This window comes from Dreissena polymorpha, chromosome 14, assembly GCF_020536995.1.
Source record: "Dreissena polymorpha isolate Duluth1 chromosome 14, UMN_Dpol_1.0, whole genome shotgun sequence".
In the NCBI taxonomy this organism is placed as follows: domain Eukaryota; kingdom Metazoa; phylum Mollusca; class Bivalvia; order Myida; family Dreissenidae; genus Dreissena; species Dreissena polymorpha.
Window position 1 is genome coordinate 49,191,182 of NC_068368.1, and position 18,124 is coordinate 49,209,305.

The 18,124-nt window shown below is 35.1% G+C and overlaps 1 protein-coding gene across 1 annotated transcript; it reads right to left on the reverse strand.

Annotated features, from left to right (window-relative positions):
* Window positions 1-10,551: 10,551 nt before the first annotated feature.
* Window positions 10,552-11,735, reverse strand: LOC127857350 (uncharacterized). Its single transcript, XM_052393750.1, has 2 exons — window positions 11,288-11,735; window positions 10,552-10,904 (listed from the first exon to the last, which is right to left on the reverse strand). The coding sequence occupies exons 1-2, from the start codon at window positions 11,733-11,735 to the stop codon at window positions 10,552-10,554; spliced, it is 801 nt and encodes a 266-aa protein (XP_052249710.1).
* Between the last annotated feature and the right edge of the window lie 6,389 nt (window positions 11,736-18,124).

The window sequence follows — 18,124 nt, forward strand, 5'->3', positions numbered from 1 at the left end:
TTTATTTCAGATAGTTTCTCTCAAAATAAAAAAATAGATTATAAATTAGTGGAGAAAATATTGAATGAAAACTACCAGACGTCTCGATACAAGTATAAATATAGAGCATGAATATTATATGTGAACAAATAATACATCGATACAAAGTTTTACAATTGGGGTGTTGTTAATATGAATACAGTCGTTATGTGCTTCTGAATTAGATTAATGGAATGCACCAAAATCTGTCTTGAAAAAGTCACTGGACTGTCAACAATTGTGTATTTTATTATAAATATTTAGCGATTCATGTACTGTAACGTAACGAATATTTAGGGCATTATTGAATCAATATAATAATCGAAATTTGTATTAACGCTATAAACCAAATTTCATACAATCTTCAATAGGTAGTCATCTAGATCAACATTTCATTAGCCTCGGGTATTAAACGTTAATAAGACTTGACAGAAGTCCTTGTTTATCTTGTTTGTAAAAATAAATCGGTCTATTCCTTATGTATTCGTTATGTTTCCGTTGCATACGTCATATTTACGTTGCAGTTGTAAGACATATGACTTTACATACGGCCCATCAGATTTTGCATGCGTTACAATCAGCTTCTGTATTTTGTTTTTAGTAAATAGTCAATATCACGCCAACAGCCGGATAGGAGAGGTCGTAATTTCTTGCTGTCACGGGTGGGGCCCGTTCGGGATCTTCGCTTTTATCTTGAATTCATAAACATTTGCAAACGTTGCGTTGAGTTTGATAAGCAGAAATAAAACGCTCATAAATCTGAAATGGACTTTGTTTAAGTTAATCGTGTATCAAGGATTATGTCTCAGTACTCGTTTGCTACTCTTACGCTAAATCGCGGTATTTCACGGAACAACATATCTTGAATGTTCCATCTAAGAGCTTACATATCAAAAAGACATGTAATTATAGCACATTTATATACATAAGTAATTGTCATGTATGCTACATTTTATAACACGCTTTAATGTTCGATTATCAATTAAAAACAAATAAATCAATTAAAGGTCATTAGCCCGTGAACATCTAAACTGCTTCTTCATATAATTATTCAATAAACAGGCTTTTTCTACGAAGGCTATGTTTTATATAAGACTATATATCTGAATCAAAACGTTCGGTTTTTAAAACAAAATAGTATTTTGCGTATAATTGACCATTTACTGTTTTATTCGTTGTTATAAAAAATAAACAGTTCATTCATATATAATTGCGACAAATTGTTCAAATTGTATGTATGTGTATTGCTGAGAGGTATTTAACTCTGTCATCAAATAGCACCCAACGTTATGTTTTAAACAGTACACTAAATGGTTGTTGAAACCTTTTTTGCAGATCGTATACCTTTAAATGGCAGATTTGTTTGATGTTTTCCAATATTAAAAAAATAAACAGAAATAAAGAATATTAGTTTAAATATATGCACTGTTCATTTGAACAATAAGAAAGAATAGGAGGTGTTCGAGTTAAGCTCTTTTACTTTTTAACTGTATACACAACTTGTCTGTTTTAGCATTCCAATTCAAGGTTGGATCGACATAGACACTGAATATTTTTTCTTAAATACTTTTTCCAGGCATATTGACAAATATTAAATTTTACGTGGACCCGAATTGTTTAAGGTTTAAACCCAATCAACATTTACGTTTTTATTTTTCATTAAATAACACATGTTGTTAAGTGAACACTATGCATTTACCAAACTAAGTTTTTTGCAATTTATTTTTTATGGACATTATCATGGACAGTGTCTGATATATACCATATGGGACAACATTGAACTTAAATTTTGCTTATTTATATGGTTATGGAATTCCACTGAACATCACTATACACAGCTAGTAAATTATATTTGCCATGATATTTGCATATTTTGTCTTAATTATTTTAACTGTAAGCCGTTCTCTTTGCTTGTTTAATTTTATATGGGCTCGCAATTAATAAAACTATCTACAGTTATTGATATCCGTCAGTATGTTTGCATAAATAAAGAAACACACTTGTTATTAATTCATACATTGTATAACTTTCATTCTTCCGTTACACGTTTTATTTGTATGTATTCTGAAATAGTGTCTCAAAATAATGTTACTGTCTTACGGACGGTGTATTTCAAAACCCCAATCAGGGTATTAAGTTCTATAAGTCTATCTGAAGACGGGTATTTAAATAGCATTTCAGATCAAGATTTTTCTTAAACTAAAAAAACAGTCAGTTGGTATGTTCAGGCACGGAACATGTGAGTTGAATTGTGTTTAATGCACATTTTAACAATCACACTGTTTTGAAATACGATGGCTGATCTGTATCAGATTTAACGCAAAAGTATTCAAATAATCGTCTGAATTCATATTTTCAATAAGGAGTATTCATGCCTTTGAAGTCACAATGGCGTCACACAAGAATGCAGAGTAATTTAAAACCTAAACCAGGAAGCAACCAGTATCATATTTACTTCTGTCAGACGGGTGACATAACACTTCAGATCTGTATTTTTTATCGAATTGAAATAAATGGGCGTTTATTCAGTGTGTGTAAATATATTTACATAACTGTTTACATATCCTAAATATGGAGTGATTAGGAACCTCAATCAGGAAGAAACACGTATCATATTAAGGTCTGTAAGTTTATCTGAAGACGCGTATTTAAATAGCACTTCATATATATTTGTGTTATTGAGCTGAAATCAATGCACGTAAATCAAATTGGTGAGTTTAGAAATTGAAATTGCTTGTGAAAATGTTAATTTATAAACATAACAACAAACATATAAGACTTTGAAATAAGATGGCTGATACCACAGATATAAACATTGATTACTTAACACCGATGTGAACAAAGTGACAATAGCGTGTCTCGTCATAATAATGGATATACAAGGGCACATTCGCCTTTGTCCAATGGTTATGCTAAAGGGAAAAGGATACGGGGACATTTGGTAAATGGTGACGCTAAGGGTGATATACCGTTATCACGTGCAAATTTGGCCAACGGCGATGATAAAAGGTCAAGGACACGTCATCAGATAAAAAATGGCCATGCTAGGAGTAACAGCTTACCAGTTCATTCGGCCAACGGTGGCGTAAGGAGTGAACGTTTACAAGCGCCTCTTACCCACGATGATCCTAGGACTGAAACGTCACATGCGCGTTACGTTGACGGCAGTCCAGGAGGTACGAACGTACAGACGGGTAGAGAGGCTGTTGGTAATGGGTATCAAGGCCTGATGCGAGATAACAGTGAGCCCGACTATCAACCGTACACAGCGTTCAATAATGACGAGAGCCAGTAAACCTTTGGTTGCATTCCGAAAGGCGTTACACGTGGTCTGGAAAAGGTAGGTCAAGCAGACACTTCAGATAGTGTTTTTAAAAAAAAGTGTTTGAACAATCAGCGTTCCGGAAAAGTTACGCTGCAATACAAATATGAAATTGTAAATAATATTTTTTCAAGCGATAATGTTTCACCGATTTTTGTTATTTTACCGAATATGGTTTACAGCAAAAGCATTCAAGCAAAGTAATTAGTTAAAATAAAAATTAACATGCGTTGCAATAAATGTTGGCCTTTGATACGTACATTTTAGGACAATTACGGCTTATACAATACAACGAGAATTTTTTCATAACACGGTTTTGGGATTATGTTCAATAGTTTTTTATCATATCATTTAACAAAATAGGACACAATTAATGATATGAAGCACATTATAAGTTAATCTGTCAGGCAGAATATGCAGTGGACTACATGCTTGTAACTGTTGGTATACGTGTATATTTAACGGTCCAATCCCTCTTAATCCATATTTATCAACCATTGTTTCAGATGAAACCCAACCCGTCTTTGTCAAAACACAGTAAGAAGTACGAACAGGAAGGTGTCTATAGCGAGGTGTACGATGAAATAGGTGAAACTGAGACGGACATCACAAGTACACGTAGCAATAGTACAGCTAGCAATAGTACACCTAGCAAGAACAGATGCTACTTGATTGCATTGGCCAGTGTTCTTGTAACCATAGTACTGGCGGGAGCGACATTTGCAGTCGTGTACTTCTTACAAATCAGTAAGAGTCCATTGCGATGATGATGTCTATTGATTAACAAAACATGAACATAATGCCATAGTCAAGATTGATTGACTGTTCTCTTATTTATGATGGTATCAGTATCAAACAATATATGCCGTATGCAGCATTAAACAGTATACATATAGTTTAAGTGCAATTATAGAATAAGACGGAAGAGTATTCGCTATAAATTCATATTTGTGGGATGTACGTATTAGAACAATCATCCAATAACAACAGTTTTTTTTCTTTTATCTGTCTTTTAACTTTCAAGAGGTTTTCCTTTCCATGTTGTTTAAAAATGCATATCCCAATAAGTAAATGGATTATTTAGTTTATATATCTATTTAGTTTAGATGCTAGTTACATTATTTGATATTATTATTTAAATCCGGTGTCCCATGTGTTTGCAGAGAGTAATTTGATACTTTATATTAATGTTAACATTTCTTTCTGTAACTTGAATAATAATGACTGGTGGGTAATCGTAATTTTGTAATTCTCGGTTGTTTATTATTTTCAAAGTCTTCAAAGCCTCCAGGTTAGCGGACAGAAACTGATTTAAAAGTCAAATTTTCATATTAAACAGTGATGTAATTCTAATGAATTATGTAAAAACAATGTTTATAAGTTAATAATTATAAAATATATGTTATCAATTTCATTGTTTTGTCAGGAACGTTTATTGATTTTTCAAGTTCAACAATGAATCCTGCACCTTTCAAATAAGATAATATAAAGGTGTGCGCCATTTTTATAAAACATAGATGTAAATCTCTTCAACCATCGCTTAAATTACCAAAAACATGCTATCAATATGGCTATTTTAGTTGATTTCGATGAACCAGACTACACATTTAATATCGGGGAACCAGGCAATCTCACGTTCGAGATGACCAACCTGACAGACTGGACAGAGTTGTACATCTCCCGAGAATTCACAGTGCCAGTCGAATCGGCCAACAGGATAAGTCCCAATGCGAAAACGCACGGACACATTTCCGCACTCAATACGACATAACTCTCCAACCATTCTGTCAGAATAGATCTTCTATTTAATCCAGTCTCGTGCAACGATTCTGCCGGAAAATCGGGGATTGTCAAATACGTCTGCTCAATTAAAATGACTGATTCGTCGTGGATAAATGTAACAAAAAGAATTCGTTTCCAACGTAAGTACGTCCAATGAAATTAAGAACCCCGGTATGTATTGCTTACCAGTCTGTTACACTTTTACTGTAAATACCAAGACGTCTTAACGGGCAACCGATACAACGAAGCTATTTAAGGTTTTTAATATTATTTGTTGTTTCATTTATAAAAATGGAATACGAATGATTTGGAAAACATGTTGCCTTTATATATGTTATCTATATTTTTACATATACAATTATTGAGCTACATCACATGGTATTAGACTTTCGAAAAGAATACATATAAAACATGGATTGATATTGCTAAAACTTGTACATTTTTCGTACACACTAAAAATGTTTTTTTTGTGAAACAGATTCAAACGACAATTTAAAAAACAACTCTATTCTATAGCATTCGTAAATTAAAACAGTTGTAATAGTTTATTACACAGACTGAAATATTTTCTCTAAAGGACTTCTGGGAGTTCCAAAGCTGACAATGTCAAGGGAGGTAATAAATAATAAGTTCACGCAAGCTGACCTCCCCTACGTTTGCGAGGGCGAGCTAGGCGATCCGCGTGGACGGCTTATTATAGAAAGCGACTTCGATGGCGAGTTTCAAGCGCTCTTCACGGAGGACAACACAAACAATTCAATCGGGTTTATTTTTAATGACTCTCTTACTCCGAATTCATGTAGAAACTATCAGACATTTTATTTTGCCTTCCACAAGATAAATATGTCAATGAACTTCAAGCGGCTTCGTTGTTCCATAAAACCGTCTTCGAAAATTTTGAACAGCGATATAAAATCATCCGGTGAAGGGATCATAAAGGTGGTACCAGGTAAGCAAGACACCATTTGTTGACATTGTGCAATTCAGTGATACCTGCATTACAAAATTTGTAAAACAAAATGTGCAATTCATGGCTACATGCATAAAAGCATTAGTTAAACTTGCGAAATTCGGTTATCCCATCATTACAGCATTTGTTAAATTGTTCAATCCATTGATGCCTGCATTGCAGCATTTGTAAAAATTCTACATTTCAGTGATACCTGCATTACAGCATTTGTTAAATGTGTACAATGATACCTGCATTGGACCAAGCCGTACATATTTTTGTACAAAATGTCAAAACCCAATTATTAAAATAGTATTTGTAAATGAGACGTGATTATGCTTAGTATTTTGTCAAAACGTGACATGGTGAATTACGTTCATGGCACGTGGGTACTTCGTTTAGAATAAACGACGCATCATCATGCGCATCACGTGACCAAGTGTGTGTCATCATGATTAACACGTTGAAGTCATTACGAACTGGAATAAAGTGCCTAAGCAGGCATTATGTGACAAGCACAATGTGTGTATTAAAGTATCGCTGTATATGTACCGTATATCGTGTTCTGTTTTTTGGCACGATTGCGACAAATATAAATGGTCTCTGAAGCTAACAGTCTATTACCTTAAGATTAACATAAAATAGCGACTTCAGGCAATTGTTTGTCAAACATTTCATAATTTAAAAAGAAACAAATCTCGTTATAAAACAAAACAAATATATTATTTGACTCTATTTGGTTTGTAATTTGGCCTTTACTATTTTGAGCAACTGTGACCAGATGGGAAAACGTGTTTAAATTGGATTCTTATTTGCATTTTTATTTCAGATGACTGGTGCAAGGGCGTAACCAAGCAGACTTCTATCATAGACCATTCGTACGAATGTCATCTCGGAGTCATGTGCAGCGAGTTCGGCATCGTCTTGGGCGTCCCAGCGGGCTGCAGCCAGGACAACACTCTAAACTGTTTTCACTCTCTGTCATACATTTATGTGTGCTATTCCTGCCATTGTGCTAAAGGAGGTATGTGAAAAAGTGCTACTAAAAATCAAACGTTACAAAGGCTAAACGATGGCATGATTTGGAGCAATTCTGTTGTTTTCGTTATTTTTTTGTTTAAACATGTTAATCAATTAACTTAAATAAATCTTTATTCGGTTAAGGCGGTATGCTTTCAAACCGGACCACCCCCGAATTACAGTGGTGTTTTACATCATTCGGTTAGGTTAAAATCTATCATGATGTCATAGACGACTCTTTAATATCGTTAAATCTATCAAGTTTATGCATTTAATATGGGAGATTTCTAAACATATAAAACATTTTAACACTACCCTTTAAAGCATGTCTAAATAATTTGTCAACAGAAAACCAATTAATGAACAGAAATTGTTTAACCGCCAGTGTCTTCCTGATAATAATACTTCCATCTATACATATATATGATCACATACAAGCCGCGTTATGCGGAAATGGATGTAACTCGCTACCCTATGCGCTTTTAAGTCACAAAAGGTTTCGTTGTATCAGTAACACACACCTTAGCTCCTGACCAATATGTGCCAATGCGCAGGCTGGAGCTTGAACTACGCACGAAGCAAATGGTATAATACCCTTTATCGCATGACATGGGTCCAACTATGTTATGAATATCACAGAGAAACAATATACTAGTACTTTGTAGACAACAAATATCATATTATTGTGTTTTTCAGGGCCATTGTCGACGACCACCTTGGTGCCTAATGGGAAATAAGCTGCACTATCATCTTTCCTTCTTCTAGTTGTATTTACTCACTTAAAATTATACTCGCAATTGGCATTTTTGATCATGAATTGTCAATTGTTATGTATTGCGTCTATACGACCTGTTTATCATGCCTTATCCGATATGTGCGCATACAATTGCACTAGCCCTCCATTCGTGTTTCTATTGTTTAGATTTTGCTCACCCAGTATGTTTAGTGATATTGTTATATCCGAATTTGACCCAGATTTTAAACTAAGCACACCACTATTTGACCAATTAAATAAGGACTTACAAAATGATTTAATATGAAGGCAACCATAGCCATCGATAAAATCAAATGGCCATGATGGTTCAGGAAGTAGTTTTATTTAAACTACACCGAACAAGAAATACCTTTAAAAAAGATATTCGGCGTATACCCTGACTTTGAAATAAAGGTAGAAAATGTACGTTGTTTAAGTCACTGTTGTGTTATTTTTTCACTTAATATAGTCTTATATCCACCTCATAAAATGTTTTTCATTAGGGCATGCATGTTAAACTAAGTAATTATGTTAGTAGATACAATTTTTTTTACGTGAGATAACATCATATGTGTACTCACATGACTTATAATAAATATATTTCGTCGTCATCGATACATACGGTATGTTTATATTTGATTTAGACGCAGTTTTTTTTTCACTAGTTAAAATAACACTGTTACATCCGCTTCATTCGAAAATTTGTCTTTTGGCATATGCGGCAAGCGCAGCTCAAGCCAAACCTGCGCTCTTGCGCAGTCTGATCATGGGTTACGCTTTCCCCTATACAACAAAGCAAGCAAGGTTTCGTGTGATTTCATTCGTATCCTCTTCAGTTTGCATATCCTGCCAAGACTGCGCGGATGCTGGGTTGGAGATACGCTTGCAGCATAATTATGATCCGTTTTTGAATGACGCGGGTCTTTAAAAGTCATGTTGCGTCTTGTAAATGGAATATTAAACGTCGATAGTTTCCGATTGAAAATTGAACTCACACTGTGTTATTTAAAGCAAACTGGCTAAAGTCGGTAGCTTATTCTGGCTTGCAGGACAGATTTGAAGACAACCTGACCGCTAATGCAAATGTGTGGCTAAATAATTATAGGACCTTACTTAAATCATGGACACTATACTATTTCGGTGTTTTTGTCTCACAGTACAAGACAATGGCATTTACCGATAGCTTTGCATTAATTTCTTTCCATAGAATTCGTGTTATTTGATATTTTGAAAGCAATACGGTGTTATCAACATAAGTCTTTATTGAGTGTACTTTCCGTCTTCTCCTGCCGATTTATTGACTCAGCACTGACCCCGAAAGTCTTGGGGAATTGGGGATAGAAATTACCGGTAATGAGTAATTGTTACTGGGCCAAAATGTGTACCAATGTTTCGTATGAGCATGCAGAGAGTTGTCCGAATTTCCTTACACTGAACAGTGTTACATCCTATACTACGAAGACGCGGTGATTTTGCTAATGTTTCTGCGGATTATGCTCAGATCAGCCAATGGAATTGAGTGTATTCATTTGGGTCTTCTAGCGTTATGCAAAGGTCATTTAAGGTGAAAAGCGAGTTTAAACAGCTTTGCCGGATAATTAAGAACACGAGTCCTTTACAATAACTTGTTAAAAAATATAGAATAATTTGAATTTGACATGTGTTTGTTTATAAAAAAACACTATTACTTTTGGAATCGTAAATTTTCATCTTAGTTGATTTTGTTACGCAAACAATGATTCACCCACTGATATTAATGTGACAGAAGGAAGACATATATATACAAAGAGCCATAACCTGCTTCCGCGTATATAAATTATTGTAACCGCTGTTACCTTTATAAATACACTTGAATTATTATCACGGTTACAAATATGTAACAGCGGTTACACAATTATGACTGCTTACGTCTACTTATTGCATATATGTTCTTTTGACCCAAAGGGTATGGATACCAGGTAGTTTAAATCTTGAAATTTAAAGAAACTACTATAAAATGAGGCGGCAACATTGCTTTTCTTATATATATCAAACAACATTATAACCGCTTTGAGCGTTGCATAAATATAAAGGTGCAAATTATCCCTTCAATGTACCGTTAAACCATTAACAAGAAATTTTCTTTAAATATATACGGCGTATGTTTTAATTTATTTTGTTGGTTAAACGATCGCCACTCACATCAATAAGATCAAAGAATTATGACACATGTGGGGGGATTTTTTTCTGGAAAATTCACAGCCATGTGGTTGTTACATAAGTTTAAAGGGGCTTTTTTACCATGTATTGAATTTTGTAATTAAATGAAATATATTGATTAATGAAAACATTGTATCTAAAAAGCGTCAGTAAAAAAACAAGCATACAATTTAAGACAGACAAAAAGTAAATACCCCTGGATTAAAAGTCCATTCGGCCATAGTATAACAAAATATAACGACAACAATAGATATCCCCAAATTATTCAATCGTTTCGCAAAAAGATGCATATAATGGATATTTTAGAGCATGGTAAATGTTCAGTATTACTGTTTCCTCACAGTCTCTTCTTCAGGAGGAGTCCTCCTTCATAAGATGTTTCGGCGCTGTCCACGACAGCGCCAGCCGAGTGATGAACATTGATCGGAGACAGATTAGCTTTCCACTGCTGCACTCTCATCTGACATAACCATTTTGAGGCTGATTCTGCTTGCCTGCAGAAATCTGCTATTGTCCCTCTATTCTTTCGATTCCAGTGTTGCAAAGTACCCCGTAGGCCTTCCAGAGTGACTGTCCGGCGATGCCCCGACTACCAACCTCGACAGAGAGGTTCCAGGTCGTCCATCCTTGTCGACGGCGCTCATTAAGTAGCGGTTGGTATTTGGCCTTCTTTCTCTCGTGTGCATCTTCCATTCGGTCTTCCCATGGCACTGTCAGTTCCAGAAACACTAGCTTCTTCGTTCCTCTTGACAGCAACAACACATCAGGACGTAGAGCGGTTGTGGCGACGTCTGGTGGTAACTTTAGCTGCTTCTTCAGGTCTAAAATAAGTTCCAAGTCCCTCGCTGAATCTAGGATGCCTTAATTGGTAGACCTGTTGTTGCTTGGTGCTGATCCTCCCTATTAAACGAAATTGATATAGGTTGGCCAAGTCTGCATTGATGGCTTCTTCTTTCCTGCCACATAAACGCTTGCTGCTATTTCGCTGAGGAGCTTGTCGTACCGCCATCGGAATTTCCCGCTCGTAAGTGCTGTTCTGCAAGAAGATAGGATGTTCTCTAGGTTTGCTTGCCTGCCACATAACTTGCAGATGGGGTCATCAGTGAGTGTCCAGGTCCGAAGGTTTGTTGGTGTAGGCAACACGTCGTATACAGAGCGTAGAAGGAATCCAATTATATGGTGGTCCATTTATCACATGTCACTCCAAGACACACTTCTTGATTGGACCCCTTCCCATTTCAACCAACTGCCATGGGTTTTTTTTTCATTCCAACGGCTGCCGCTTGTCTTGTCTCCTCCCCTGTCGACCGAACTTTACCGTGGACCATCCTCATCTTCTCTGCGGTTGATGCAGCACTCCGACTGGCTCTAGTGATACATCCTATTCCCAACCTGCCAGAAGTAGTTGTCCCCACGATGTCGCTGTGTCTGAACCTGGATTCTGCGTCGTTGACTGTCTTGTCTACTGTCCACTTCCAACCTGTATTGACTTCCACCCGCGCTCCTCGGACTTTTTCGTCTTCACTGTCTCGCAGCATCATGACTTGCCTGACGTTGGTGACCTTGAACTGAAATGTAAGAGAGGAAAGCGGAAGCTGTAGCTTGCTGCTCGAGCTGTAAAGGCCGATACCTGAGAAGCTTCTTGGAACTCCGAGCCATCTTCTGATGTAGCGGCTTAATTTCTTCTCCATGTTTTCGACAGTCTATATTGGAACGCCGTATACCAAAAGAGGCCACAGAATCTTGGTAGTACTCCATGTTGGTAGATCCAAGCCTTGTACTTCCCAGGTAGACTGCTCTTGTCCACGGCTTGCATCCAATCAACTAACTGCTGCCGCATCTCTATTACACGTTCCTTGTCGTTGAGAGAGTTTCTAAACCACTTGCCAAGGCCCTTTACTGGCTGCTCAGTCTATGTCGGGATGAGTTCTCCGTTGACTCTGAAGTCTTCCAGCATCCATCTTCCTTCTGGAACCGACTTAGATGTTATTGTCATGTCATCCATGAAGGCTTTTGTTGGTGGCTGGCGTATACCTGAGAAGGACATTGGCTCATCTTCTCTGCTGTTTTCACTAATAAGTTCATCGCTGCAGAGAAGAGAATGACAGACATAGTACAGGCGGTAACTATCCCACCATCGAGGCGTTGCCATGACGTTGTATAGTCAGATTCTGTTAAGCGCATTTTGAAGTTGTCAAATAGTGAACGGTAAGTTACAGCAACTGGTAATTTATATACAAATGAATACCCAAATGTATACGATATCTAATTTACAAAACATGGCCAACATGAAACGACTACACATTGGAATAAATGCGTTTAGAACTTGAAGGCAAATCTGGGCGAATCATAATTATGAGTATCTAAATTTCAAATAAAGTCATGTGTTTTGTGTTACCATGGTAATTGGAATGGTGCAGCTTGTAATACACTGTACTATAGTATTAACAAATTATATGCTATTATTATACGTATAATAACTGATAAGTTTTAAGATCACCAGATAATCATATGAAGATTTCGGGTATGATTGATTGAAACAAATGTAGTCGTTAACACTACTTTTTTCTGAAATTAGTTTTTGGACATTACGTTTACCGGCGTGCGAATGGTAACATGTGTTTGAATTTCAGGTTGTTGATAAGAAAGGTTGCTTTTTAGATGTCGATAATACTGCCGTCTTAAAAAAATAATGAGTAATTTGACCAATCGTGATCTACTCAAGCGTTTTCTTTTTGATATCCTTTTTAAAAAAATATAAAAATCCAAATATTAATGTTTAACATTTTGCTTTCATTTGTTGTTGCCTGTATATAATCATAGGGTTAGTTTTTTAAGACTTGATCATGTGAAGCGGTTTTCTAGAATAAAAAAATCCCCTACATCCAATGGCAAAGGAATATGAAGCTAAAATAGTTGTTTTAACGGTTATAATATTTCCTGTATAATTTAAAGAACTGCTTGTTCAATCATTGTGATTTTAGCAAATTACGCGTCCACATGTAAGAAATACTTTGAACATGTTATGAATAACTCTGCAAAAGAAAAAAAACACCTTAACATCATATTATCAACACAACTTCAAAAGTGAGCAGATTGCCACCAAAAAGCGCGTTCAAAGTAACACTTCCGAGTGTGCATGAAGATAGACTTAATATTTCACTGTGACAACAATTAAAATCAATTTACACATGTATTTTGATTAACTTTTGAAAACACGTTGAATGATAAAGGCGTATAAGTACACAAGGTAAGCAATTGAAGCCACCGCCTCCATTTGTAGTCCTTATTACAATGTATGGAATATTAACACTACATTTATATAAAATAGAATCTACATCATTTTAAACAAAGCGAAGGATCAGTACATAAGTCCATAATGTACATAAGTCAGCAAAAGGTTTGATAGATAAATTGATTAACACTTACGCTCATTTCTGGCTTGTATAGATTCATTTTGAATCAAGCCAATTTACTTATTGACATAGAAAAGCTGCTGTTTAAGTATATCGTTAGGAGTTTGGGTTGCGTGAAATCTCTCGTTTAAAAGAGAATTTACTTATGTCAGCGTATCCAAGTCTAGTCGTAAGACTTCAAGCTCATGCCTCGTGGCCTCTTTCATCTGTAATAATTCTTGTCTCAACAGTTCTATGTCGTTTTTTGAAGTCAATCCTTTTTTATTAACTGCATGTTCCATTTCATTGCGATTTGCGAACAAAATACCTCATAATTTAGCCAAATTTCCTTAATTTACAATGCCTTAAAGTAAAGTAGGTTTACCTATATGCATATTTTTGGACAATGCTCTTATTAAAACAGTTAACATGTTTATGTAGATTTGTCTTTCAGATCCTATTCTGCTGCGATATAAATTATGTATTCGCATAGTTAAAGGACGTTTACCGTGAGGTCGTATTTTTACAAACAAGCATTCATTTCAGATAGTCTCTCTCACAATACAACAATAAATTAGAAGTTAGTGGAGAAAATATTGAATTATAAGCATCAGATGTCTCGATAAAACTATAAACATAAAACATGAGTATTATGTGTGTGCCAATACCGGTAATACATGCAAAGTTTTACAATTGGGATGTTGTTAATTTGAATACAGTCGTTATGTGCTTCTAAATTGGATTACTCGAATGCAACAAAATACGCCTTGAAAAAAAATCACTGGACTGTCAATTGTGTATTTAAATATAAATCTTTAGCGATTAGTGTACTCTTTTGCTACTCTTATGTTGAATTGTCGTTTTTTCAAGGACCAACATCTCTTGAATGTTCCATCTAAGAGCTAACATATTAAAAAAAGCCATGTAATTGTAGCAAATTTACATATATAAGTTATTTACATGTATGCAACATTTCATAACACGCTTTAATGTTCAAATTATAAATAAAATATAAATAAAGCCCTTAAGAATCATTAGCTCGTGAAGATATATACTAATTTTTGTCATATAATTATTCAATAAACAGGTTTTTATCCCCATGGCTATGTTTTATATACACTTATATACACTTATATCTTTGAATTAAAATGTTCGTTTTTTATACAAAATACTAGTAGTATTTTGCGTATAATTGTCCGTTTACTGTGCGCTTCGTTGTTATAAAAGATTCACAGTTCATTCATGTAAATTTGCGACAAATTGTTCAAATTGTATGTATTTGTATTGTGAGGTATCTAACTTTGTCATTAAATAGCACCCAACGTTATGTTTTAATTATTAAACTAAATGATCGTTGCAACATTTTTGGTAAAGTGTGTACTTTTAAATATAAGATTTGTTTTAGTTTTCCCATATGTAACAGAAATAAAGAATATTAGTAAAAATATATGCACTGTTAATTATAAGAATTAGAAAGAATAGATGTGTTTGAGTTAAGCTCTTTTACTTTTTAAATGTATACACAACTTGTCTGTTTTAGCATTCCATTCAAGGTTGGATCCACATAACCACCGAATATTTTTTCTTAAATACTTTTTCCATGCATATTGACAAATATTAATTTTACGTGGACCCGAATTGGTTTATGTCTAAACCCAATCAGCATTCACGTTTATTTTTTAATAAAAAAACAACATGTTACTACGTAAACACTATGTATATACCAAAGTAAGTTGTGTTTTTTTTTGCAAATTATTTGTTATGGACGGTATCACGGGCAGTGTATGATATATACCATATGGGCAATATTTGACTAGTAATTTACTTATTAATTTGGTTATGGAATTCCACTCAACATACATATCTCCCGTTAGTTAATGATATTTGCCATCATATTTGCATATTTTGTCTTAATTATTTTAACTGGTAGCCGTTTACTTTGGTTGTTAAATTAGTTATCGCAATTAATATATCAATCTACAGTTATTTATTGATAATTGTATTATGTTTGCATAATTAAATAAATAAAATAATTATAAATTCATACATTGAATAACTTTCATTCTTTCTTTGTAACTTATGTATGTATTCTGAAAAAGTGTCACAAAATAATGTACCTGTCTTACGGACGGTGTAATTCAAAATCTCAATCAGGAAGTAAGACGTATCATATTTAGTTCTGTAAGTCGGATGCTGACATAGCATTTCAGATCAGTATTTTTAATTTAACTGAAAACAATGCGCGTATATTCAGTTGGTATGTTCAGGCACGGAAAATATGAGTGGAATTTTTTTAAGCACATTTTAAAAATCACACTATTTTGAAATATTATGGCAGATCTGTATCAGATTTAACGCAATAACGCAATTTTTTAAATTATAAGTATTAATGATTTTGAAATCGCAATGTCTTCACACAAGGATGCACATTAGCCACAAACGGAGTATTTCAAAACCTCAACCAGGACATAACACTTCAGATCTATGTTTTTATCGAAAATATTAGAGACAATCTAAATGTATAAACACAACAACAAACATATAAAACTTTTGAAATAAGATGACAGATACCACAGATATAAACATCGATTACTTAACACCGCTGAGTGAACACAGAGACAGAAGCGTGTTTCGTCTTTATAATGGATATACTAGGGCTCATTCGCCTTTGACCAATGGTTATGCTGATGGGAAAAGGATACGGGGACATTTGGTAAAGAGTGATATACTGGTATTACGTGAAAAGTTAGCCAATGGCGATGATAAAAGGTCAAGGACACGCCATCAGCTGATTAACGGCCATGCTAGGAGTAAAAGCTTACCAGTTCATTCGGCTAACGGTGGCTTAAGGAGTGAACGTTTACAAGCGCCTCTCACCAACGATGACCCTGGGTTTCTAACGTCACATGCACGTTACGTCGACGGCAGTTCAGGAGGGACGAACGTACAGACGGGTAGAGGGGCTGTTGCTAATGGGTATCGAGGTCTGATGAGAGATAATCCACCCGAACCCGACTATCAACCGTACACAACGTTCGATAATGACGAAAGCCAATATACCTTTGGTGGCATTCCAAAAGGCGTTGCAACTGGTCTGGAGAAGGTAGGTCAACCAGGCACTTCAGATAGCGTTTTTAAAAGAAGGTTTTGAACAATCATCGTTTCGTTAACCGTTCCGCTGCAATAATAATCGAAAATTAGTAAATAAACTTTTTCCAGCGATAATGTTTCACCGAATATTTTACCGAATATGGTTTACTGCAAAATCATTCAGCCAACGTACTTAGCTTAAATAAACAATTAAATTCGATGTAATTAATGTCGGGTTTCGATACGTATATTTTAGGACAAATACGGCGTACACCACGCAACGAGAATGTTTTGATAACACGGATTTTGGATAATGTTCAATAGTTTTTTTATCATATTATATAAAAAAAAAGAGACATTTAATGATGTTAAACACGTTACTAGTCAGTCTGTCATGCAGAATACACAGTAGACTACATCCATGTAAATGTTGGTATACGTGTATATTGAACGACCTAATCCCTCTTAATCCATATGTATCCACTTCAGCTATAGTTTCAGATGAAACCCGAAAGGTCTTTGTCAAACAGCAGGGAATACGAACATGACGATGTCTATAGCGAGGTGTACGATGAAATAGGTGACACTGAGCCGGACACCCCAAGTACACCTAGCAATAGTACACCTAGCAATAGTACACGTAGCAAGAACAGGTGCTACTGTATTGCCTTCGCCAGTGTAATTGTAACAATAGTACTGGCGGGAGCAACATTTGCAGTCGTGTTCTTCTTAGAAATTAGTAAGAGCCCATTGTGATGATGCTTTCTATTGATTTAAAAGACATGAATATAATAACATAGTAAGGGTTGATTGACCGTCCTCTTCTTTATCTACATATAAATATCAAAAATACATGCCTTGTGTAGCATTTAACAGTTACATATAGTTTAAGTGCAATGATATAATAAGGCGAAAGAGTAATCGCTATAAATTCATATTTGTGGGATGTACGTATTATAACAATCATCCAATAACAACAGTTCTTTCCTTTCATTTATCTTTTAATTTTCAAGACGTTGTTCCTTTCAATTATGTTTTTTAAACAATGCATATCCCAAAAAGTACAGTGACCCCGCGTTTATCCAGACACGTCCGTTCCGGCAGAAATTTCCGGATGAACTAATCTTCCGGATTATCGAACCAGTGCCGTTTCAAGAGTTAAATATTTACCTTATGACTTAACCCTTATGTTTATGTACATTTACATACGTATTTCGCATTAAAAATGATACTTCTTGTTACGCAGACATTTATTTAGTTTAAAAAATCAAATGTTGTTAAACTATGTATATACAAAAACGCGTTACCGAATTTGAGTACATGTACACGCATGACGTAAAGCTTTGTGAACGTTACAATCACACCGTTAAGCGTTGATAGCTTTGGATTGAATCGATATTTCGTTGCTGTATACACTTTCCATGAGTCATTTTAAGTTATTAACAGTTTTGTGATGACGGCCCGATTGTAATCAGCGTCTTAATTGGTCGCGTGTTCGGCTCATTATAGACATTAAAGAAAATCAAACATCTAACCAAGTGTGTCATTTAAGATGCATTGTGAAATGCCGACATCAATTTAAGTTTAAAATCGGA

What these genes read in the sequence shown, in the direction of transcription:
- LOC127857350 (XM_052393750.1), bottom strand. Translation starts at nt 11,735, where the DNA reads ATGGAGAAGAAATTAAGCCGCTACATCAGAAGATGGCTCGGAGTTCCA. An exon ending in AAAAAAACCCATGGCAGTTG is followed by an intron (nt 10,905 to 11,287) that starts GTTGAAATGGGA and finishes CTACCAATTAAG; the next exon opens with GCATCCTAGATTCAGCGAGG.